Source organism: Macaca fascicularis, chromosome 19, assembly GCF_037993035.2.
Source record: "Macaca fascicularis isolate 582-1 chromosome 19, T2T-MFA8v1.1".
Taxonomy (NCBI): Eukaryota; Metazoa; Chordata; class Mammalia; order Primates; family Cercopithecidae; genus Macaca; species Macaca fascicularis.
In genome coordinates this window covers 51,807,043-51,832,227 of record NC_088393.1, presented here as the reverse complement: position 1 = coordinate 51,832,227, position 25,185 = coordinate 51,807,043, and the positions used below count along the sequence as shown (strand labels likewise).

Sequence of the window (25,185 nt, the reverse complement as noted above, 5' to 3'; positions counted from 1 at the left end):
TTCGGGTGTATGTCTCTGTGTAATAACATAACATACATACTTTTTTTAACTGGTGAGGAACACAGAGATACAAAGAAGAAAATAAAAGCAGAAAGGAAGAAAAAGGGAGAAAGGAGAAAAATATGCACTTGGAGACTAAGATCAGGAGATAGAAACAGAGAAGCAAGACAAGGCGTGGTGGCTCCCACTTGTAACTCCAGCACCTTAGGAGGACGAGGCAGAAGGATGGCTTGAGACCAGGAGTTCGAGACCAGCCTGGCAACATAGTGAGACCTGTTTTTATGACAAAAGAAAAAAAAGGTTTTTTAATTAAAAAGAAAGAAAGAAAAGAAAGAAAAAGAAAGAAGAAAGAAGAGAAAGAGAAAGAAGAAAGAAAGAAAAAGAGGAAAGGAAGGAAGGAAGAAAGGAAGGAAAGAAAGGAAAGAAAGAAAGAGAAAGAAAGAAAGAAAGAGAAAGGAAGGAAGGAAGGAAGAAAGAGAAAGAAAGAAAGAAGAAAGACGAGATACAGAAATAAAAACGAAGACTGAGAGCGAAGAAGAGATTGAGGTTGATGGAACCACGACGTCGCCCTCCTTTAGCCTGGAAGCTCTACAAGAGCAAGAATTTTGTCTGTTTTTGTTCATTACATATCGCCAACTCCTTGAGCAGTGCCTGGCACTCAGTAGGTGTTTGCTATATGCTGGCAAGAAACCAGGCTGGACAGGGAGAGTGCCTGCAGTTCCCTAAGTGAACACCAGGTGACAGTATTTATAAGCCCTGGAGCTTCCAGGCTCCAAGGTCCCAGAGATGACGGTGGAGGATTTGCCGCCACTGACCTCTGACTCTCAGGATCTCTTCGCCAGGGCTCAGCCCTGCCTTTCCCTGCACAAGCCCTGGGCGATGAATGACCTTTCCGCCTGAGACACCCGCTTCACTCTCCTTCACCAGCCTGCCCAGTTAAACAACTCTTTGTCCCTGGGCCCTTCCTGCTGGGCCCCGAGGCACCTGGGTTCTTTCCAGGCCCGGAGATGGGGCGCGACAGAGGTGGTGCAACTGGGACAAGGCCAAGGAAAAATCCCGGAGACTCTGGAATCAGTTCTTCCAGTACATGAGACCCAGCCCCTCCTCCCTCAGACCCAGGGGTCCAGACCCCAGCCCCTCCTCCCTCAGACCCAGGGGTCCAGATCCCAGCCCCTCCTCCCTCAGACCCAGGAGTCCAGACCCCAGCCCCTCCTCCCTCAGACCAGCGGTCCATGCCCCAGCCCTCCTCCCTCAGACTCAGGAATCCAGACCCCATATCCTCTTCCTTCAGACCCAGGAGTCCAGGCCTCAGCCCCTTCTCCCTCAGACCCAGGAGTCCAGATCCAGCTCCTCCTCCCTCAGACCAGCAGTCCAGACCCCAGCCCCTCCTCCCTCAGACCCAGGAGTCCAGGCCCCCAGCTTCTTCCTCCTGGACCCCTCTTCTTAGGCATTTTGAGGTCCCCTACTATTCCCTCTCCCTCTCTTTTACACAAACCCCTCTCTGCCTCCACTCCCCACTCTAGGATTGAGACCAATGGTGAGTCACAAGAAGCCCTGGGGCCCTGAGTCACCTCTCCCTCCCCACTTAACCCCTCCCTGGGCTGGAAGCAGCTGGCTGTGGAGCAAAGCAGTTTCCTAGGACTGACCCCTGCATCCCAGGACTGCAGTTTGAAGGCAGGTGCCCTTCCCACTGTAACCCCATCACTGCCACCCAGGCATGCCCATGCCCGGCCTTTGCTCTTTTTCTCTTTCAGTCATAGTCTCTTTGGAGACAAAATTTCTGTGCTCTAACTTCCGTGTCTTGATTCTATTTTCCGGTTTCTCTGCACCTGTGGGTCTGTTTGATTTTTTTTTTTAACACATGCCCCCTCCTTCCCTGGGCTGAACGACTCGAGGTGTCTCTGATTCTCTCTCTCCCTCTGTGTCAGTCTCTGTCTCCATTTTTCACAAGTGCCTGAACTGGGGCACAGATGCCATGGCATGGCCGCAGCTGGAGCGCTCTCTATTTAGTGGCTTCTGACCCTCGGGTGGCTGCAGTCTCTGGGTCACTGGCCCTCAGCCTCTGAGTGGGGCTGGGGTAGAACTAGAAGGAACGAGGTTGTCCATAGCTGTGCCAATGAACAACAGAGAGAAACTGAGGCAGAGACAAGCATAGAGAGGCCCGAAGAGAGAGACCCAGAAGGAGACCAGGAGGCAGGGAGAGAGTGAAACAGAGACAGAGAGAAACATCGATTCAGCAAGAGACAGACAAAAACAGAGGGTCCTAGAGACAGAGAGATGGAGACAGAGTGAGACGGGATGACAGAGACACAGGCAATGACAAACACAGAGACAGACATAATGACAGAGACAGTGACAGGGAGAGAAGGAAACAGAGGAGCAGAGAGGGACAGGAAGATGGAGAAAGGGACAGAGAGGTGAGAGAGACACAGAGAGGCTAAGAGAGGCAGAGACAGAGAGACAGAGCGGAGAGAGACAGAGAGAGACAAAGGTACCGGGAGAGAAAAACAGAGACAGACAGACAGAGACAGAGATAAAGACAAACCTGGCCGGGAGCGGTGGCTCACGCCTGTAATCCCAACACTTTGGGAGGCTGACGCAGGTGGATCACCTGAGGTCAGGAGTTCAAGACCAGCCTGGCCAACATGGTGAAACCTCGTCTCTACTAAAAATACAAAAATTAGCTTGGTGTGGTGGTGCATGCCTGTAATATCAGCTACTCGGGAGGCTGAGGTAGGAGAATGGCTTGAACGTGGGAGGTGGAGGTTGCAGTGAGCCGAGATCCCGCCACTGCACTCCAGCCATGGGAAACAGAGCAAGAGTCTATCTCAAAAAAAAAAAAAAAAAGACAAAAGCAGAGGCTTCCAGACCAGGAGAGACTGAGACAGGAAGCAAGGCCCAAAGAACTAGAGAAAGAGCCAGAGAGGGAGGAGGGAGACGTGGAGAGCCCGGCGGCCAGTGGGCAGGGGTACCCAGGCTGCAGGCTCGGAAGTGCCTGGCGGCTGCACTTTCTCCAAGTGGACGCATGTGTGGTGTCTGGGCGCGCCCGGGTGTGTCTCTAGCCCTCTCCCGCCAAGTCTCGCCGAGTGGGTAATCGTGTGTGCCGAGGGGCGGAGCCCCCGCAAGGGTTGTGTTTTTGTCACTGGGCGTGTCCGTGTGTATGGTTTGGTGTCTCTGGGTGTGTTTGTGTGGGCTGCCTCGGTGTGCAACCAGGCATGTCTGTGCGTGTCGCACTTCCCTGGGGCTGGTGGGTCCAGGGTCCCACATGACCTAGGACACAAGGAGGGGGAGGGTTGTGTCCGCGGGTTCCTCCCAGATGGGTGTGCATGAGGCCAAGGGCAGTGTCACCAGGTCAGTGCACGACGCTGGGAGGCGATGTGCGTCACCAGGTCAGTGCATGGCTGTGTGTCTCCACAGGAGGGTTGGATCTGTGTCAGAGCGTATGGTATACAGGCCCATGAGTGGCTCATACCACGACGCATGGTGATGTCCTTTGTCGTGTGTCACTCTGAGAGTCACTGTGCGCATTCCACACTTCCATTTGCTGCTGTGTGTGGCAGTGTGTGTGTTTTCTCTTGGTGGGTCTCCTGTATGTAACATTGTGTATCACTCAAGGACGTGACATTGTGTCTCACATCAGGGTCCATGTCTCTGTCCGGGGCCTCTTCCTTCCCAGCCCCCAGCACCCAGCCTGAGTGCCAACCACCCCAAGTGTCTTGTATTTGTGTAGCTGTGTGTTATGTCGGAGGATATGTCCCGCTCCTCGGATGCTGGTGTTGTGTGGGTGGTGGTAGGCCTCAGTGTCAGTGGTATCAGTGAGTGGTGACATCTGGTGTTTTATGGGACACGTGGTCGTTTGTGGAAGGTTGGGTGTGTTGGGAAACATTGTGTCTATGTGTTTTGTGTTGCTGTGTGCTGGTGTATTACTCCGTGCGTGTTGTCTGTGTGGCCACGCATGTTGGAATATAACATGTGCTGGGTTGTGTGGCGGTATTGTCGGTGATGTTTGGGTGTGGCTCATGGGTCAAAGGTATATGTTGCGTTTATTTTCTTGTTTTTGTTTGTTTTAGAGACAGGATCTTGCTATGTGGCCCAGGCTGGTCTCAAACGCCTGGGCTCCAGCGATCCTCCCACCTCAGCCTCCCAAACTGCTAGGATTACAGACATGAGCCACTGCACCCAGCCGTATGTTGCATTTGGGCACTGGGGTCTATGAAGGTCCAACCCCATCCTCCTCCCCCGGGGCACCATCCTGGGTCGTGTCCTGTGTGACCAGAATATACCAGAATCATCTTGCTTCAGGCATGTGCTGCTTGGGTTTCTCCGTGTGTCTCTGTACCTTGTAGGTCTCCGCATGCATCCACTCAGCGTGTCCTCTGACCATACATTGGAATCGCATCACACACTGGAGCACGCTGGATCAGTGTGTGTTTTGAATCATAACCGTGAGCACTTGTGTTCAAGTCAACAGGTGCCACAATGTATGTGCATTTCTCTAGGTGCTGGGTGATTGGGGGCTGCTCTAGGTATGTCCCTAAATGTTGTGTGTCTGCACATATCGGGTTTCATTCCAAGGGTGTGTAGTGTTTAGGAAACTGGGACCGCACCGTGTTTCTGTAGATGTGTGGTGTGTGGCGACGGGGTGTCAGTATTTTAATATATATTATGTGTTTGTGTAACACCTGATGTATATTGTGTTTGTGTGGCCACAGATGTGCATCATCCTATTTGTGGTGTTTGGGTGAGGCTCTTTGTGTCAGAGAAAGTTGTGACAACTTTGAGTGTAATATTTGTGCCTGTGTGTGGACGATGTTTGTGTGGCTGTGTGTGCCACGGGACGCTGCCTGCTTGCTAAGTGCTGGTGTGTGTCACACCATGTGTGTGGTGTCTGGGTGTGGCTGTGGGTTTCGGAGCTTGCTGGGAGTTGTGAGTCACTCTGTGTAGGTTGTGTTGTGTGCCCTGGTGTGTTAGTCTCTGTCTTGGGCCGTGGAGTGTCCTTCGGTGTCTGGGTGTGGTGAGTGGAGGTGTGTGTCACAAGGTACAGACCATTGTGTGTGACAAAGCCCATCGTGTGTCGGTGTGTGTCTTTACCCACGTGGATGGACGTCTCTTTCTTGCTCTGCCCCAAGACACACCCTAGCCCCTCCTTATTCTCAAAAGGGGGAGCTGGGGAGCCTCCCCCTACCCTGGGGCCTCCCCTGCCCCTCCCCGCCCTGCCTGGCCGCCACCACTCCCCAGAGGGCACAGGGCTCTGCTGTGCCTCAGAGCAAAAGTCCCAGAGCCAGCAGAGCAGGCTGACGACCTGCAAGCCACAGTGGCTGCCCTGTGTGTGCTGCGAGGTGGGGGACCCTGGGCAGGAAGCTGGCTGAGCCCCAAGACCCCGGGGGCCATGGGCGGGGATCTGGTGCTTGGCCTGGGGGCCCTGAGACTCCGAAAGCGCTTGTTGGAGCAGGAGAAGTCTCTGGCCGGCTGGGCGCTGGTGCTGGCGGGAACTGGCATCGGACTCATGGTGCTGCATGCAGAGATGCTGTGGTTCGGGGGGTGCTCGGTGAGTGGGAAATGGTGGCTGGGAGCTGGGACTCCTAGGTCTAAGGGTGGAGGGGCTGGGGGTCAGGACTCCTGGGTCTGAGGGAGGAGGGGCTGAGAGTCAGGACTCCTGGGTCTGAGAGAGGAGGGACTGGGGGCTTGGACTCCTGGGTCTGAGGAAGGACGGGCTGAGGGTCAAGATTCCTGGGTCTGAGGGAGGAGGGGCTGGGGCTTAGACTCGTGGGTCTGAGGGAGGAGGGGCTGAGGGTCAGGACTCCTGGGTCTGAGGGAGGAGGGACTGGGGGTCTGGACTCCCAGGTCTGAGGGAGGAGGGGCTGGGGTCTGGACTCCTGGGTCTGAGGAAGGAGGGGTTGAGGGTCAGGATTCCTGGGTCTGAGGGAGGAGGGGCTGATGGTCAGGACTCCTGGATCTGAGGGAGGAGGGACTGGGGGTCAGAACTCCTAGATCTGAGGGAGGAGGGACTGGGGGTCAGGATTCCTGGATCTGAGGGAGGAGGGACTGGGGGTCTGGACTCCTGGATCTGAGGAAGGAGGGGTTGAGGGTCAGGATTCCTGGGTCTGAGGGAGGAGGGGCTGGGGTCAGGACTCCTGGATCTGAGAGAGGAGGGACTGGGGGTCAGACTCCTGGATCTGAGGGAGGAGGGACTGGAAGTCAGGACTCCTGGGTCTGAGGGAGGAGGGACTGGGGTCAGGACTCCTGGGTCTGAGGGAGGAGGGACTGATGGTCAGGATTCCTGGATCTGAGGGAGGAGGGGTTGGGAGCCTAGACTCTTGGGTCTGAGAGAGAATGGGCTTTGGCTGGGACTCCTGGGTGCTCCCAGGGGAGAGTTAGTTGTTGGGGACCTCTGCACAAGGAAGGGAATATTTGTTTCAGTGTTTCAGTATTTGAAGATGTTGTCATTAGACGGCCGGAGGTCCAGGACCCCTGGAGGCCAGAGGGTGGCTGATCAGACACTCAAGTCCCCCAAGAGCCAGTAAGGGGAGAGGTAGCCCCAGGTTTGGTGAAGGGAGGGTGGAGGAAAGACAAAGTTCTTCCAGTAGGCGGCAGCTCTTTGGTCCTTATCTAACCTCTAATGTTTACCCAGTGCCTTAGATGCGAAGGACAGAAAAAACTGCCTGGGGGTGGGGATGGGAAATGGGAAAGGAACCTCTCCCCTGACCTGCCTCCCCCCTCCCACCCCCAACCCAGTCTCGGTTGTTAACAAGCTCGATTTCTCCCCAAATCTGCATATGCTAATTAGTCAGGGAAATAGTGGAGAGGTAGGCTCACAGGGGCCTGGACCCCTAGGTACCAGGGAAGGAGGGGGCTGGGTCCTGGATTCCTGAGTCTTAAGGAGAAGGGGGTTTTGAATGTCTTTGGGGAAGAGGGGCTGACTCTGAAGATCGTGGTGAGTAGGGAAGAAAGGGGAAAGTGGGGTCAGGACAGGTCTCAGCAGGCTGCCGTCACATTCCAGCCCTGGTCAGGCCAGTGATGGGGCAGATGAAGGACAAGGGTTGGAATAAGTGGCTTGAGGGGAGAACAGACTTACTCAATAGGAAAGGAGGGGCTGGAGACCTCTCTGGCGGAAGGGTTGTAGAACTGGGCTGGTAGAGCCAGGAGCAGACACTGATTTGAAGTTTGGGTAGATTCCTGAGGGTCTGATGTCCGACTCGGATCTGGAGGGGGTGGTGGGCAGCTCTGAAGTGACCAGGAGTCACATGGAGGGTCAGACAGGCAGCTTCCTCTGGCCGGCGGCGGGCACTGAGGGGGTGGGGCCGCCGAAGTCCATGCCAACAGGAAGCATGGCCGGGGCCTGGCCGCCGCTCCCACGCCGAAGCACCGCACCCAGCAGCCAAGGTGGGAACACAGTGACCCTGGCAGATGGGAAGAGTCGGGGTCCATCCTACCCCACTTCCCCCCTCTGCTTTCTCACCCCTCATTTCTTCCTTCCCTCCACCATGGCCAGGTCACTGCCTCTATCAGTAGGACCTTGGGGAAGCTGTTCCAACCCTCTGAACCTCAATTTCCCCATCTGTAAATTAGGGTGAGGGTTAAAATACATGACCCTAAGGGTCACCCTTCACCCTTTTTAATTTATTTTTTGTAGAGATGGGATCTTGCTTTGTTTGCCCAGGCTGGTCTTGAACTCCTGGACTCAAGCAATCCTCCTCCCTCAAAGTGCTGGGATTACAGGCCTGAGCCACAGCTCCTCAGTCCCCTTTTGAGGTCTCTCTTAATAACACCCATGGCCCCTCACCACCTCCATCTCAATCTAATGAGCTCATTTCTGCAAAGGACCCAGACACCTACTCCCCAAGGGGAAGGGCTGGCAGAGAGGCAGGTGCCAAACCCTAGGAAGTCCAAGGGAACCAGATAGAGATATCCAAAAGCACCAGGTGGGGTGGAGGAGGAGGGATGGCGAGAGGTACAGAGAGAGACAGAGACACAGAGATACACGGAGAGAAAGAGATAGAGAGATGGAGACAAAGATGCAGAAAGATAGAGGTACAGCTAAACAGAAAGACAAATAGGGCTATCAAGCTACTGAGAAATCCACCAGTAAGAGATACACACATGGTGTTAGAAAAGACAATAGAAACAGAGACCCTCAAAACACATAGAGGGACAGAAACAACCATCTCTAGAGTCAGAGAAATTCAGAGAACAGAGTACAGGCCCAAGTGCAGACAGGTCCGGGATTTGGGGGAAGAGGAACTGGAAAAGTAGAGAAGACCACCAGAGAAGTGAATTGCAGTGTGAGGAGGGGGCTTGTTGTCTAGTGGTGTGGGGGGTTGAGACAGACTGAAGAAGGAGGCAGGGAACCAGGGAGCCATAGAAGGTGGGGGAGGGCTGGTGACAACAGCACTATTGTTCTGGTAGGGGGTTGGGGAGCAGCCCCTGGGGCAGGAAACTGGCTCTCTTCCCCTGCTCAGAGGCGTGGTGCTGGCCCAGCCAGGGGAGCTGGCAGCCCTCTTAGGAGAAACAGGTGCAATGGTTTGTAAGGATGCCCACGTGGACCCCTCCCCCTGCAAATACCCGCCAGGCAGGGACCAACCCCTCTTAGGAAATCCAACAGTCCCAGTCCCCTCTAAATCCCTCTCTCCAGAATTCTAGATTCCTCCAAGGTTGTGCCACACAAAGAGAGGAAAAAAAAAAAAAAAAAAAAAAAGCAACAACTGCTCCGTGGTTTCTGGAGGCCCTGTGCTTCCGGCCAGATCTGCCCTGGGCTTAGAGCCAGAAGAGAGGGGCGGGGTGGGGGGTGGGGAGCTGCAGGGTGGCAGAACTGAGGGGGCTGGCTCAGAGCTGAGGCTGGGGTCTCAGGGACTCAGCCCTCTGGATGAGAGCAGGAAAGGGTGTGATTCAGTCTTTGAGGACTGAATGGTAGTTTCTACATTCTTCCAGATTTGGGGTTGGGGATGGTTGAAGTTGGTTTCTAGGGCAACACCAGCTGGGTGGGAAGGGAAGGGGAGGGGGCACTCTCCAGAAGCTAGATGTCTTTTTCTAGACACCACACACACACACACACACACACACACACACACCCCTGCAGAACTATTTTTGATGGGAAACAGGACAGGAATAAGAAGGAATGTGAGTTTCAAGGCCCCCCTTCATGGATATGGGTCTTGGGAGAAGAGCTGAGGAAGAGGGTAGACACCAGCATCTGAACAGGGTTGAGCTGTTGGGGAGAAATAGAGCATTCCTGGGGACCAGATGATGGTGGTTTTTTGTTTGTTTGCTTGCTTGCTTGCTTGTTTCAGGACGGAGACTCACTCTGTTGCCCAGGCTGGAGTGCAGTGGCGCAATCTCTCAGCTCACTGCAACTTCCACCTCCTGGGTTCAAGAGATTCTGGTTCCTCAGCCTCCCAAGTAGCTGGGATTACACACCTAGCTAATTTTTGTATTTTTAGTAGAGACTGGGTTTCACCATGTTGGCCAGGGGGTCTCAAACTGCCGACCTCAGGTGATCCGCCTGCCTCGGCCTCCCAAAGTGTTGGGATTATAGGTGTGAGCCACCGCACTGGGCCCAGATGATGGTTTTGAGACTTCCCCAGAACCGATACATCAAGAGGGACTGGTTTGTGGGGGAAGGAGGCTAGGAAAATTGGGAATCGAAAAAAAAAAATGGTGGTTTTGAAGGAAAGGTGGAGGGCCAGGTGGAGGGAGACCTGGGATCTCACACTCCTTTTTCTGTCCCTCCTGACAGTGGGCGCTCTACCTGTTCCTGGTTAAATGCATGATCAGCATTTCCACCTTCTTACTCCTCTGCCTCATCGTGGCCTTTCACGCCAAAGAGGTCCAGGTAGGGCAGGCCCCGCCCCTAAGCCTTGCTCCCCACAACCCCCTCAGTGCCCTGTCAGCTCATACTTTCCATCCTCCTCCTCCTCCTGATCTGAGTAATGAAGTTCCTCTGCCCCAGATGCTGTGTCCACACCCTCACCCACCCAGATGGGATGAACCACAAGCAGACAGGCAGAGCCTCCCCAACCAGCCCCGCTCTTCCCCTGTAGCCCCTGGTCCCCTCTTGCACACTCACAGATGCTGAGAGCGAACCTGCAGCCCTACTTCTGCCCCCAGGCCTCTGTCCACTCTGCTCCCAGGCAACCTCAGCCTTCCAGATCTCTGTGCTCCAACATCGCATCCCCAATCCAGTCCCCATGCAACCTAAGGTCCCAGAGGTGCCCACTCCTTTCCTTTTTTTTTTGGCCTGTTGCCCAGGCTGGAGTGGAGTGGCACGATCTCTGCTCACTGCAACCTCCACCTCTTGGGTTCAAGCAATTCTCATGCCTCAGCCTCCCAAGTAGCTGCGACTACAGGCAGATGCCACCAGGCCCGCCTAATTTTTTTGTATTTTAGTAGAAACGGGCTTTCACTGTGTTGCCCAGGCTGGCTTCCAACAAATGAGCTCTAGCAATCTGCCTACCTTGTCCTCCCAAAGTGCTAGGATTACGGGCTTGAGCCACTGCACCTGGCCCAGTCCTAGGGGTGCCCACTCCTAATCACCCTATCTCTGTGCCAATAACCTCCCTCTTGCCCCAGACCCAGGAATTCTCCCCATCCATACTCCACCTTGGGTCTCACCCAAACACATCCCATCGCCCACTGCCCCATTGCCCCAGATGCTGTTCCTCCATTCCCTTTCCCCTCTTCCGCCTCTCCTATCATAACTTTGCATGTAAAATGGGGATTATCGGTCATGTGTGGCAATTCTCTGAGCAGTGCCTGGCACATAAGAGGTGCCCAGTAAACAGTGCACATTATCATCTTATCATAGAGTAGTCAAATGGTCTGTAGCTCAGTGCACCATTGCCCATGGGAGGGACCTGGACCTCAGTTTCCATATCTATAAAATGGTGGCAATAATAAATAATATCAATCTCACTGGGCTGTGGACATTTACTAAGTCACAACATGTAAATGGATAGAGCAGTGTCTGGCGTATCCACAGTGCCCAGTACATGCTGATTTTGCTATTGTTATTGTTTTGTTTTGTTTTGTTTTTGTTTATTTTGAAATGGAATCTCACTCTGTCACCCAGGCTGGAGTGCAGTGGCGTGATCTCGGCTCACTGCAACCTCTGCCTCCCGGGTTCAAGTGATTCTCCCACCTCACACTCCTCAGAAGCTGGGACTATAGGTGTGCGCCACCATGCTCGGCTTATGTTTGTATTTTTCAGTAGAGATGGGGTTTCATCATGTTGGCCAGGCTTATCTCGAACTCCTGACCTCAAGTGTTCCACCCACCTCAGCCTTCCAAAGTGCTGGGATTACAGGCGTAAGGCTTTGTTATTGCTGATATTATTATTACAGTTATTAGGCGTGTCAACCGAAACAGAAGTAGGAGCGAGCTCCAGACACGTGGAATGCAAGCTCTAGGGAGGCAGGCGGGTCTGTTTGGTTCACTGTGTATCCTTACCACATAGAACAATGCCAGGCACACAGTCGGCACTCAGTGTTCAAAGGCAGGAAGTGGGCTGAAACTAGTGGGGTGGACGGTGGGGAAGTAGGAGAAAGTGGAGAGATGTCTTCCACAAGTCCTGTCCCGCTCCCTCCCTATCCCTCTCCCGCCCTGCTCTATCTTCCTCCCTCCCGGCCAGGCGGGCACACCCCACTTATCTCAGGGCGCAGGGAGGCGCGGGCCGCCGCCTGACCTGCGCCTGACCCCTCCCTTCTTGGCCCGTTCCCCGCAGCTGTTCATGACCGACAACGGGCTGCGGGACTGGCGCGTGGCGCTGACCGGGCGGCAGGCGGCGCAGATCGTGCTGGAGCTGGTGGTGTGCGGGCTGCACCCGGCGCCCATGCGGGGCCCGCCGTGCGCGCAGGATTTAGGGGCGCCGCTGACCTCCCCGCAGCCCTGGCCGGGATTCCTGGGCCAAGGGGAAGCGCTGCTGTCCCTGGCCATGCTGCTGCGTCTCTACTTGGTGCCCCGCGCCGTGCTCCTGCGCAGCGGCGTCCTGCTCAACGCTTCCTACCGCAGCATCGGCGCTCTCAACCAAGTCCGCTTCCGCCACTGGTTCGTGGCCAAGCTTTACATGAACACGCACCCCGGCCGCCTGCTGCTCGGCCTCACGCTTGGCCTCTGGCTGACCACGGCCTGGGTGCTGTCCGTGGCCGAGAGGTGAGGGTGCTGGAGGCATAAATGCGCAGGGGAGGGAACCCCGGACAGCCGCGGTGGCCGTCTTGTGCCGCGGTGCAGGTTGAGGCCCCCTAGGACCAAGCAGAGGTCAAAGTTCACACTTTGACCCCTTCTCCTCTTGCTGGCTGCAATTTGCCCACACTCGCATCAACTGGGGTGAGAGGAACCAACAGACAAGCCCCCAGCCAATCCTCCATGTGCAGCCTTCAGTCTCCCCAAATGCACACACAGACCCTAAAAAGCCCTTCCCTTCTGGCTCCTGGACTTCTACTGCCTCAGGTTTCCAGGCCGTCTGTTCGGTCTCCAAACCTGTCTCTGGGACCTGCCTAAAGGGTTGCGTCTGCCTTGGAGGAAGGGGACATATTTTCCAAATTAGCACAGAATGCACTGTAGGTGGGTGCTTTCTGTGACCTTAGGAAGGGGATGATTTGGAGCTTCTCTGGAAAATAATTCCATGCAGGGAATTGGAACTAGATCCTGGTTGCCGCCTGGATACTGTGTAACCCGAAGCCGCACCTCAATTTCTATCCCTTACGGAGAAAGAGGTTGGGAGTGATCTCAGCCAGTGGTTTTCAAAGTGTGGTTTCAGGACCAGCAGCATCACCTGGGAACTTGCAAATGAAAACTCTCAGGTCCCTTCTAGACCTACTGAATCCTGATCGGTAGGGCCAGCAATCCACTTTAGCAAGCCCTCCAGGTGATTGTATGGCCCAACCAAGGTTGAGAACCTCTGGTCTAGTGTATGTGGCAAAGATCCTTCAGGGCAGGAGGAGAATGAGAAGATCTGGCTTTAGATCTCTCCTCTCTGAGCCTCAGTTTCCTCATCTGAAAAATGAGTGTCACATTCCACCATCTGTAGTCTCCCTGACAGTTCTTTTTTTGAGATGGAGTCTCAGTTATCCAGGCTAGAGTGCAGTGGCACGAACTCTGCTTCCTGCAACCTCTGCCTCCCTGCTTCAAGCGATTCTCGAGCCTCAGCTTCCCAAGTGGCTGGGATTATGGGTGTGCACCACCATACCTGACTAATTTTTGTATTTTTAGTAGAGACCATGTCACCATGTTGCCCAGGCTGGTTTTGAACTCCTGATTTCAAGTGATCCTCCTGCCTCGGCCTCCCAAAGTTCTGGGATTACCATGCCTGGACTCTGTCATGATTTTTTTTTTTTTTTCTTTTTGAGACGGAGTCTTGCTCTGTCGCCCAGGCTGGAGTGCAGTGGTGCAATCTTGGCTCACTGCAAGCTCTGCCTCCCGGGTTCAAGCCATTCTCCTGCCTCAGCCTCCCCAGTAGCTGGGACTACAGGCACCCGCCACCATGCCCGGCTAATTTTTTGTATTTTTAGTAGAGACAGGATTTCACTGTGTTAGCCAGGATGGTCTGGATCTCCTGACCTCATGATCTGCCTGCCTCAGCCTCGGAAAGTGCTGGGACTACAGGCGTGAGCCACTGTGCCCGGCCCTCTGTCATGATTTTAAACTCTTTCACCTCCCAGGATCTTAGTTTTCCCAACTGGGAAATTGGTCAGAATCAGGATTAATGAATGATCCCCCCACCATGTTTCTCATCTGAATGATGGGAGAATGGGGAGGAAGTCAAAGTTCCAAATTCCAAGGCAGAAGTCCTGAAACTAGAATGTACTTGGGAATGAGGGGGGTGGGGTTTGTAAACAGTTCAGATTCTATCTTCGCTCCTAGAAACTCTAACCTGGTGGGTCTGGGGTGTCTGGGGCTCTCACGAATGAAGTTTTCCCTGCTTATCTTGCAGCAAGGGGCTTGTGGACAAAGTTAGACAAATCTCAATATTTCAATCCCTTCCATGGCTGGACTTAAATGTCTCCTTCTGGCCAGGCGCGGTGGCTCAAGCCTGTAATCCCAGCACTTTGGGAGGCTGAGACGGGTGGATCACGAGGTCAGGAGATCGAGACCATCCTGGCTAACCCGGTGAAACCCCATCTCTACTAAAAAATATAAAAAACTAGCGGGGCGTGGCGGCGGGCGCCTGTAGTCCCAGCTACTTGGGAGGCTGAGGCAGGAGAATGTCGTAAACCCGGGAGGCGGAGCTTGCAGTGAGCTGAGATCTGGCCACTGCACTCCCGCCTGGGCAACAGAGCAAGACTCCGTCTCAAAAAAAAAAAAAATGTCTCCCTCTGTGAAGTGAGGGGAAAGGAAGGCAGAGTCCCACCAAGCCTTTTTACAGTCCTTTTTGATCCTGATAGGGCCCCTTCTGGACCACACAGCATCTTTGTGGAAATTAGAAAAATATACCCCTTCCTCTGGGTGGATGCAGCCGCCAGTCAGGGTCTGACTGGGTTCTGGCCCCTTCTTGACTCTCCACCCTCAACCACGTGCTCTGAATGCCACAGCAGCCCAGGTAGCCTAGCTGAGACCATACCGGCAATGGGATTGTCCAGATCCAGTCTCAGATCCCAGAGTGGCTAAGCAACTTGCCCAGGTCACACAGCAGAGAGGAGGCCATGCAGCCTTTCCAAAGCTCAGAACTTAATGGCTTTTTGTCCAGCTGATTCTTAGGACTATGGGTGTATACTGGGAGGGGAGGGGAGGGGAGTTGAGGGGAAGGGAGGGGAGGGCATAGAGGGAAGGGGACTGAATATCATGGAAACCTCCATGGTGGGGTTTTAGAACTAACCCACCCTTCCCCATAGGCAGGCTGTGAATGCCACCGGGCACCTTTCAGACACACTTTGGCTGATCCCCATCACATTCCTGACCATCGGCTATGGTGACGTGGTGCCGGGCACCATGTGGGGCAAGATAGTCTGCCTGTGCACTGGAGTCATGGTGAGTACGGCCCCCTTGGGGACCTGATCCTCATCCCAAAGTGGTCATCCTCTGGCTCCAGGAAGCCATGGAGGCAACACAGGCTCTCAGGGACAGCTCCTGAGAAACTTGAGTGTCTGGGGTGCCCACAGCCCCATTCTCTCTTCAAGACCAAGATACTCACTGGTAATCCCAATATTTTGGGAGGCCAAATATAGTGGGAGGATCACTTGAGCCTGAGTTTGACGTTCCAGTGAGCTATGATCGTACCACTGCACTCCAGCCTGGGTGACGGAGTGAGACCCTGTCTCTTAAAAAATAAAAATAAAAAATCAGACCTAGGAATCCAGTCCCTGAGGCCTTGCTCACTCTAGAACCTAGGGCCCCAGCCCTTATCCTCCTCAGGGACCCAGGCTCCTGACTTCCCAGCCCCATTTTCTTTCAGAACCCAGAAATTGTCTCCCAGCCTCCACCAAGGGTGTAGAGTCCAGTTATCAAGTGCATGCCTGTGGGGCCAGGCTACCTGGGTCCAAATCCTGCGGCTGCCACTTCCTGGCTGGGGAGCTCAGGCGAGCCACGTGATCTCTCTGGGCCTCACTTTCCTCCCCTATAAAATGGGGATGCTGATGCTAGCATGCTCCTCATGGGCTTGCTGAGATGATTAAATGGGTTCAACTATGGAAAGCGCTTCCAACAGTACCCAGCCCACAGGAGGTGCTCGGTAAGCAGGTCTGGGGGCGCCCAGGCATCCAGCCACCTCTCCACCAGCTCCTGTGCCCTCGAGGATGAGGCAGAGGCTCTGCAGCCTGAGTCAGCCTTTTCCTGAACCCCAACATCCACCTCCTTCCCTCCGTAGACCCAGTCACTCAGGTCCTCCCACCCAGCCCTGGCCCCCTCTAGAGACCAGCACCTAATGCCTTGGCCTTCACCTCCCTACAAGATTGGGTTTCCTTCACCCTCGGGGATCTAAGCCACCAGCACCTAGCCCAGATGTGGACCCAGGAAAGACATATCCATCCCCCCAGTCCCTGGGTGCACAGGTGAAGGATGTGGTGACCTTCACTCCCCCAGTGGTGAGTCTTTAGAGCAAGGGAAGAGGGGCAGAGACTCAGTTAGGGAACTGCAGTGCCGCTCAGGACCTCCTCCTTCACTTGACAAAAGGAGAAACCGAAACCTAGAGAGATAGGGCGATGTGCACTTGAGCTCACAGCCTGCTCCTGGCAGAAAGGTTCCATGGCGGCCAGGCGCGGTGGCTCAAGCCTGTAATCCCAGCACTTTGGGAGGCCGAGACAGGCGGATCACGAGGTCAGGAGATCGAGACCATCCTGGCTAACACGGTGAAACCCCGTCTCTACTAAAAAAATACAAAAAACTAGCCGGGCGAGGTGGCGGGCGCCTGTAGTCCCAGCTACTTGGGAGGCTGAGGCAGGAGAATGGCGTGAACCCGGGAGGCGGAGCTGCAGTGAGCTGAGATCCGGCCACTGCACTCCAGCCTGGGCGACAGAGCGAGACTCCGTCTCAAAAAAAAAAAAAAAAAAAAAAAAAAAAAGAAAGGTTCCATGGCACAGTTGAGCCATAATAGCTTACTTTTTTTTTGAGACAGTCTCGCTCTGTCACCCTGGCTGGAGTGCAGTAGCGCCATCTCGGCTCACTCTCAGCTCGGCCTCCCGGGTTCATGCCATTCTCCTGCCTCAGCCTCCTGAGTAGCTGGGATTACAGGCGCCCGCCACCATACCCGGCTAATTTGTTGTATTTTTAGTAGAGACGGGGTTTCACCATGTTAGCCAGGATGGTTTCGATCTCCTGACCTCGTGATCCACCCACCTGGGCCTCCCAAAGTGCTGGGATTACAGGCATGAGCCACCACGCCCGGCCCATAATAGCTTACTTTTACTGAGCACATACTCTGTGCCAGTCTGTGCCCTAAACACTTGCCAGGGGTAACTCATGAAATCCACTGAGTAACCCTGTTGAGGCCATGCCCATTTCACAGATGAGACACTGAAATACTGAGAGATTAAATAATTGGCTCAGAGCTGGGATTGGAACCCAGGCAGTCCCCTGGAGCCAGTATTTGTGACTGGAAGTTGTTCTGGGTGATCAAGACCTGAAACTATAGGGTGGGGGATGCTTCCTAGGACGATTCATTCTAACTAGGGGACAGGTGAGCAGGTGCCACAAGCAGCCAGGAATCGGCAAGGCCATGAAGGGCCAGGAGCATTGGGAGAAGGAAGGGAGGAGAATGAGTGTTTGCAGGAAGGTGCTCAGGGAGGGCAGGCAGAATGGAGCCAGGGCTGAGTTGTCTCGGTGAGACGCGTAGACCTTGGAAGGCCTTGGTAGCCAGGCTGAGAAGTTCAGGCAGTGGAAGCCTAGGAGATTAGAGGGGTCCAAGGCGGTTAGGGAGGATGAGTGGGAAGCTGGAGATGGTCCAGGAGAGAGAGGACAGGGCTGGAGTTAGGAAGAGGCTGTGGAGGTGGGAGAAGGAGGGACACCCTCCACAATGCAATGGCCGACCATGTCAGCAGTGAGGACCCAGAGGCCTGCCCCTGGCTCAGAACCCAGCCTTCCTCTCGCTCCTCCAATCATACCCCTAATGCAAGAGGCCATCCTGCGAGTGTGAATACTACACATCAAATTTGGGCTCGTACATAGGCGATTTATGATTCTAGCTCCCCCATTCTGAACTGGGACCTTGGCTCTCCTCTCTGAGCCTGTTTGCTTGTCTGTCAACTGGGGATATTGTGCTTGCCTTCTGTGGCTGTTGGGAGGGTTCAAGGAGGGAGTCGGTGGCACAGCCTCATGCCACAGTACCTGTTGTGCCCACAGGGGGTCTGCTGCACAGCCCTGCTGGTGGCCGTGGTGGCCCGTAAGCTGGAGTTTAACAAGGCAGAGAAGCATGTGCACAATTTCATGATGGATATCCAGTATACCAAAGAGGTGAGGATGGGCATATGGCCCCCATGGCACACCCCTCTTTCAAGAGGCAGGAGTCCAAGCTCCCCCGCTTCCCCTAGGACCCGAGTCCCAGCCCGAGCCCTGCCTTCCCAGAACCGTAAGGGTCTATCTCCATGGACACTGTGCCACCCACCCCCAGATGAAGGAGTCCGCTGCCCGAGTGCTACAAGAAGCCTGGATGTTCTACAAACATACTCGCAGGAAGGAGTCTCGAGCTGCCCGCAGGCATCAGCGCAGGCTGCTGGCTGCCATCAACGCGTGAGGGCGCTTTGTATGCACATGTGTCCATGTGCACCCATGTCCAAGTCACCTCTCTGCACGGCTTGTGTGTGTGCGTGTCCATGCCCGTCCAGGTCAGGACACCCAGGTGTGGTCTCACTCAACAGCTTGTCCACCTGGATCTGACCATGCATGACTCTGTGTGTCTGTGCTGGTTTGTCTTTGCATATCTTGGCGTGTCTGTGGACCTGGGTACCTGGGTTTCTACTGGGGATGGGGGCTCATGGGGATGTGCGGTGCAGTCATCCCCTCCCACTCTTTCAGCTCTTTGACAACGTTTTGTCTTTGTTTTGTTGCTTCATGTGCCTCTCCTCCCTTCATTCCACCCCTGAGCTATAGCCACATTCAGGGACCAGCCTTGTAAAATTGACTCCCCACTTCTTCCCACAGGTTCCGCCAGGTGCGGCTAAAACACCGGAAGCTCCAGGAACAAGTGAACTCCATGGTGGACATCTCCAAGGTACTAGGATCCCATGGGAGGATGTCTCGAAGAAGGGGGAGGTTGGGGCCACAGGGAGGGAAATCTGGCTCTAGAACAGGGAAATTTGGCAGGAGCCTGGCACACACAGGCTGTCAGTAAAGGTCTGTGGTTGAATGAAGGAAGGAAGGAAGGAATGAATGATGCAACACAGAGCTTCTTACATTCATGCAAGGAACAGATCCCTTACAAACTGGAAAAAAAAAAAAAATTGCACAAAGAACCCCAGTGTTTGGTTTCAAATTATTTTTATTGTTAAGTTACTTACATGTGGACGGATATAAAATTCCTTCCAACTACAACTCATACAATAAAACCAAAGCAAATTTACAAACCAAGCCCATAGATGGCAAAACCAATACAATTAAAATGAACAACACTGACAAGGACACAGGTGACATTGTTTCCGTAAAACTCAATCTCTGCTGCTCTTGTGGACGGGTGCTCAGGGCCACAGGGACTTCCATGCAAGTTTGCCTGGCCAAGGCGTGACTCAGCTACCCGCCCCCTTCTGCTGAGACCACTTGATTTTGCCGGTGCTCAGGGACAGTGATGTCACAACACCCCCTTGGCCTGGCTCACAGCATCTTCTGCTTATCCGGTGGCCTTTGCTTTTTCTCGTTAGCCCATGGCAGTTCAAACAGTGGCCCCTGGCACCAATGCCATGGTAAGCACGGTCACAGATGCAGGCCCCAAAACCGCATGGCAGGTCTCAGTGAGGAGGCGGTGGCCCAGATCGGCAGGAATTGGCAGGCGGTAATTTCTGAAGGTTATCAAGCCAAAAACACAGAATTCAAGAATTTCCACAGAAAACCCACAAACCCTCAGGGATCAAGCAAGCTGTGAATCCTAGCCAGAGAGTGTAGTAAAAGACTATGTGGATTTGGAAGTCAGGCACTATCCATGCTATAAATATTTAATGAGCACCTACTATGTTCTAGGTCTTACTTCAGGAGCTGCTTTGGGCATGTCATTTAACGGTTCCATGCCTGTTTCCTCAGCTATAAGATGGGAACAGGATTCCCATTCCCAGTGGCTTTTAGGAGGATTTTAAACCATACAGGGAAACACCTGGGCAGGTAGCTGGGAAGTGGTACATGGTAACAGTTATTATTGAGGATAATCCTCAGAGGACCACAAGGATGTAGTCAATATTGGTTCCACTGCCTTACGCTATGGAGCAGGCAGGGGTCGACCCCACCCCCCTGACACCTCTGATCCTCTCCTCCCGTCCAGATGCACATGATCCTGTATGACCTGCAGCAGAATCTGAGCAGCTCACACCGGGCCCTAGAGAAGCAGATTGACACGCTGGCGGGGAAGCTGGACGCCCTGACTGAGCTGCTTAGCACTGCCCTGGGGCCGAGGCAGCTTCCAGAACCCAGCCAGCAGTCCACGTAGCTGGTGAGGGGGCTGGGACTTGGGCAGGAAGGCATCCCGGAGGAAGGGTTCCTGTGGCCAGCACCCTCTGTGGCCAAGGGGGCAGGGGATGGCTGGGAGACACGGCCACCTTTTCTCGTCAGCTCTGGCACTGTCTGGAGGAAAGGACTCAGTTCAGGGCTGGATTGGCAGTGAAGGAAGATGGTGTTCCCTCTCCCCTTCACTGACCCTTGATGCCCTTCTCCCTCTTTGCTTGGTCTCTCTCTCTCTCTCTCTCTCTCTCTCTCTCTCTCTCTGCCTGTCCTGGGCACATTCTCTGGCTCTGTCCATTCAATGTGTCTGTCTAAATGCCCTCCTGCATCCTGGCCTTGGGGCCCGGAAACACCTACCCCCTGCCTCCCACCTCTGCTCAGCAGGTTCTGTCTGCACCTCGGTGTGTCCCACTCTCACTCTCCCTCTCCCTCTTCCTGACCTGCCTCTCCATCAGTCTCTCCGTCTCTCCAGGACCCACGGAGGAACCAGGCTACTTTCCCCAGGACTGAGGTGATGTACGTCGTCTCTGCCACTCCTGCCCTGGCCCTGAACAAAGCACCTCAAGTGCAAGGACCAAAGGGGGCCCCGGCTTGGAGTGGGTTGGCTTGTGATGGCTGCTGGAGAGGACGCTGGCTAAAGTGGGGAGGCCTTGGCCCACCTGAGGCCCCAGGTGGGAACATGGTCACCCCCACTCTGCATACCCTCATCAAAATCACTATGCTGCTATGGACGACCTCCAGCTCAGTCACAAGTGGAGGCGCCTGGAGGCCGGACTCCTGGGTCCCTGGGGCAGAGGGTACTAGGGGCCCGGATCCAGGATTCTGGGAGGCTTCAGTTACCGCTGGCCGAGCTGAAGAACTAGGTATGAGGCTGGGGCGGGTAGGAGGTGGCGCCCCCTGGCGGGACAACAAAGAGGACACCATTTTTCCAGAGCTGCAGAGAGCACTTGGTGGGGAGGAAGAAGTGTAACTCACCAGCCTCTGCTCTGATCTTTGTAATAAATGTTAAAGCCAGAAGTTGCCATTTCTCTCTAAACATATCTACACTCCTCACTGGCAGACCATCCAGTGGAAGACTGCTGCCCTGTTTGAACCTGTCTCAGAGGCCTCCTCCTCTAAGTGCCCTCTCAGGTCTGTAGGCTGGGCAGTCCTCAGCAAACCCCTGCCCAGATCTGAGGCAAAGAGCAATGGCTTTGAACTCAGACAGATCAGGTTCCAAATCCTGATTCTGCCATCCACTGGCTGTGTGACCTCGGGTAAGTGGCTTCACCTCTGAACAGTTTACCTCACCTGTAAAATGGGACTGTCTCCCCATGGGACTGCTGTGAAGATTAAAACATGGAGTAGCCCAGAGGCATTTAGTAGGAACCAAATATGTGAGAAAGAATCTTTTTTTTTTTTTTTTTTTTTTTTTTTTTTGAGATGGAGTCTCGCTCTGTCACCCAGGCTCCAGTGCAATGGCACAATCTCGGTTCACTTCAGCCTCTGCCTCCTGAGTTCAAGCGATTCTCCTGCCTTACCCCTAAGTAGCTGGGATTACAGGCACCTGCCACCATGCCTGGCTAATTTTTGTATTTTTAGTAGAGATGGGGTTTCACTATGTTGCAGAGGCTGGTCTTGAACTCCTGGGCTCAAGCAATCTGCCCACCTCGGCCTCCCAAAATGCTGGGATTATAAGCATGAGCCACTGTCCCTAGCCAAGAATCATTATTATTGTTTTTGATTTTCACACACAATGCGCGGCTGCCCTTTTTCTGATCTTTTGTTGCTCTTCTCCCTCTATTCATGCCTTACCAGAATCTAGCTGACAACTCACCCATCAAGAGACTAACAGAAGCCCCAAACTTCCCCAAACCACCCACATACCCATTTCACATCCGCTGAAGAGAGGATGTGAAAGGGAAGGGGGCAAAGGAGGGGGCTGGCACTTCCAGAGGCCCTACTGTGTGCCCTGCTCTGTTTGTAAGTCACCATAACCATTCTCCTGACCCTCCTTACCCCACTGCATAGATCCAGAAACTGAGGTTTCAAGAGGAGCCAGGCCTCCCCTCAGGCCCCCAGCCGGAAGCTAGGAATCCAGGCTGCAGAGCCCAGATTCACACCCATCCCACCCCACTGCCAAGGTGAGTCAGAGGCAGAGTGGCCTTGGGCCACAAACCCAGGACTGACTTCCCGCCGCAACTTCATTCCAGCTTGAGGGGCTGATTCATTCTTGCTTCCCTCCTCTTGAGGGGAAGATCAGGCTTCGAGTCATCCTTTTCTGCTGAGCTATCTTTGGATTTCCCTTAAAGTCCACAGCCAGCCTCGCCCCTTCATCCCTGAGAGCTAAATTGGAGCCTCCGCCACGAACTGCCCTTCCTCTGGAGGCCAGCCCACCTGGGGAGTAAAGGCAGGGACTCAGGAAAGGAACTGGATGAGACCTCCAGATAGTGCTGACACCCTTCCCCTGCAAGAAGCCCTCCTGGCAGTGTTGCCAAAGCCCCTGCCAAACTCATTCTTCTGGGACCTCTCTTTCCTTGCCTCCACTCCCTTGTAGCTGGCAAACTCCTTCCTATGCCTCCTTTAGGCCTCAGCTAATATGTCCCCTCCTCAGGAGGCCCGGTCTGACACTCCTATAGCCTCATAAACCTATCCCTATCACAATAATAACATTAGGTCTGGCCAGGCGTGGTGGCTCACGCCTATAATTCCAGCACTTTGGGAGGCCGAGGTGGGCAGATCTACATGAGGCCAGGAGTTGGAGACCAGGTGCAACCCTGTCTATACTGAAAAGACAAAAATTAGCTGGGCGTGGTGGTGCGTGACTGTAATCCCACTACTTGGGAGTCTGAGGCAGGAGATTCACTTGAACCCAGGAGGCGGTGTTTGCTGTGAGCCGAGCTCGTGCTACTGCACTCGTCTGGGTAACAGAGCAAGACTCCATCTCAAACAACAACAAATTAGCCAGTGTGGGGGCACACACCTGTGGTCCCAGCTACTTGGGAAGGTAAGGTGGGAGGATCACTTGAGGAGGCTGGGAAGTCAAGGCTGCAGTGAGCTGTGATCGTGCCACTGCACTCCAGCCTGGGTGACAAAGTGAGACCCTGTCTCAAGTGATGATAATAATAATAATAATAATAATAATAATAATGGGTCAAGCACCACGCTAAGCCCTTTTAATAAGTGATCTCACAAAAGGAGGCAAGGTAGGCACTGTTGGTCCCATTTTACAGATGAGGTAACTGCCCAAAGCCACAGCAAAGCAGTTTGGAGCCAGGCTATGACCCAGGCAGCCTGGCCCCAGAGCCCCAGCACTTAGCCACCTGGCCTATTCAGACACTCAGGAAATCACCACATTCTATTTTCATTTTTGTTCACGATGTCTTCAACACCAAGGGCCTGGCGTAGACAGGGCCTCAGTGAATGTCATTAAACGAACCCTCTGAATGCCTGGGATGGCCTGAAGTCATCCTATGTTGGTTTCAGCTGAGGCAAGGTCAGAACCAGTGAGAAGGGGTTTTTGACTAAGAACCCAGGAGAACATACATGAGATCCTGTGTTCTGAATTATCTTGGATCTGCCCTGGGCCACCTGCCCTCATTCTCCACTGTGGGGATCAGGCCTGGATGCCCCCACTTTTGGCAGGTTTTGCACCCCCCTCACCAAATCAACACTTCCTGAAGGCCCTGAGCCAGGAGCTGGGCTGCAAACATGAATCAGAGGGCTCTGTCCTCCAGAGGCTCAGTCTCATGGTGATTTTGGCTCCTTCCCTCTCCTATTTCTGTTCTGCCTGCACTCCTGTGAGGACTGGGTGGGAGAAAGGAGGTCCAGAGAGGGGCAGGGGCTTTCCTAGGGTCAAACAGCCAGTCACGGGCCTTTCCCCTTCATGAATCCCCCAACTGCCCCTGAGGACCTTTCTAACACCCACACCCTTCCCATTACCTCCCACTGCCCTCCTGTCAAAGTCTAGCTCTGAGTCCAGCTGCTTTTTTTTTTTTTTTTTTTTTTTTAAGAGACAGAGTCTTGCTCTGTCACCCAGGGTGGAGTACAGTGGTACAACTGTAGCTCACTGCAGCCTTGAATTCCTGCACTCAAGTGATCCTCCCGCCTCAGCCTCCCAAGCAGCTGGGACTACAGGTGTGCGCCACCATGCTTGGCCCTCTTTTTCTCTTTAACTGACATACATTTTAACATACAGTAAAGTACAGAAATTGTAAATGTAATCTCAATATGTTTTTTTAAATACATTCACCTGAGTAGCCATCACTCAGATCAAGCTAGAAGTGTCTAGCCCCCTAAAGCTCTCATTTCCCTCCCAGCCAACAGCCCCCTTCATCCCAGGAACCACCATCCTGACCTATCTTGATTCCTTTCATTAGACTTTGAACTTTGGAAGGAACCCTGCTGCACGCCCTGGTGTGTATCTGTGTCTTGGGCTCTGCAGGATGGTGGTGAGATTCAGCCACGCTGCTCGTCCTTTTCATTACACAGTAGTATTCCATTGTGTCAGTATGCCCACGAGCCTCTGCAAGCCAGGGGGCTCTGGAAGCTCAACTCTGCAAGACTCTCTGGTCTTCTGGTCTCCCCTTCTCTTCCCTGTCCTGGCTGCTCAGGCCACTAGGCTCCTCTTCCTTCCCAAACTGCCTGCTGCTCTCCCCTCCTTCTTGCCCCATCCGCTTAGAATAAAAATAAATATCACTAACATGTTTTCAGTTCTTTTTTGTAGAGATGGGGGTCTCATTAGGTTGCCCACGGTGGTCTCGCACTCCTGGGCTCAAGCGATCTTCCCGCCTTGGCCTCCCAAAGTGCTGGGATTACAGGCAGGAGTCACCACGCCCAGCCCAGTTATTTATTACGGTCCATAAAGGAAGCTGTATCATCATCATCAACGCCAGACTGGCAGTCCAAAGGCAGGCTTTAAGCTTTTATGTTGTGTGGAAGAGCTGCTAACATATACAAGCCAGGAAAGTGCTTTGTATAATTTGGAGGGGGTGTCAAATGATAAAACTTTCCTGTCTTTTTCCAGGATGAGCTGGCCCTTCTTCAAGTCAAGTCCAACCCCCTCTCCACTTGTACCCTGTCCACACCTCCTCAAAAAACTCAGCTCCAAAGTCTCCTTGTCTCTTTTCCCTCTATCATTCCCAT

The 25,185-nt window shown here is 53.8% G+C and overlaps 1 protein-coding gene and 1 long non-coding RNA gene across 14 annotated transcripts; both read left to right on the top strand.

The window, feature by feature from the left end:
* The first annotated feature begins 3,188 nt into the window (after positions 1 to 3,188).
* On the top strand, positions 3,189 to 4,296 carry LOC141409104 (uncharacterized). The gene is made up of 2 exons (XR_012427659.1): positions 3,189 to 3,351; positions 4,071 to 4,296. It is a non-coding gene; the product is annotated as an uncharacterized lncRNA (long non-coding RNA).
* Positions 4,297 to 5,277: 981 nt separating this feature from the next.
* On the top strand, positions 5,278 to 21,078 carry KCNN4 (potassium calcium-activated channel subfamily N member 4). Of its 13 annotated transcripts, none has more exons than XR_012427656.1 (9): positions 5,278 to 5,548; positions 9,734 to 9,829; positions 11,717 to 12,144; positions 14,827 to 14,958; positions 17,764 to 17,874; positions 17,952 to 18,150; positions 18,562 to 18,631; positions 19,886 to 20,053; positions 20,534 to 21,078. XR_012427656.1 is itself a non-coding variant. In XM_065534541.2 (9 exons), the coding sequence occupies exons 2-8, from the start codon at positions 9,760 to 9,762 to the stop codon at positions 20,048 to 20,050; spliced, it is 1,095 nt and encodes a 364-aa protein (XP_065390613.1). In that variant the 5' UTR covers positions 5,278 to 5,548; positions 9,734 to 9,759; the 3' UTR covers positions 20,051 to 20,053; positions 20,534 to 21,078. The 13 variants fall into 13 exon arrangements, 9 of the variants coding, with proteins under 9 accessions (XP_065390613.1, XP_015297371.1, XP_005589523.1 ...); XR_012427655.1 differs by having other exon boundaries at positions 14,823 to 14,958; XM_065534541.2 differs by having other exon boundaries at positions 18,032 to 18,150.
* The last annotated feature ends 4,107 nt before the right edge of the window (positions 21,079 to 25,185 follow it).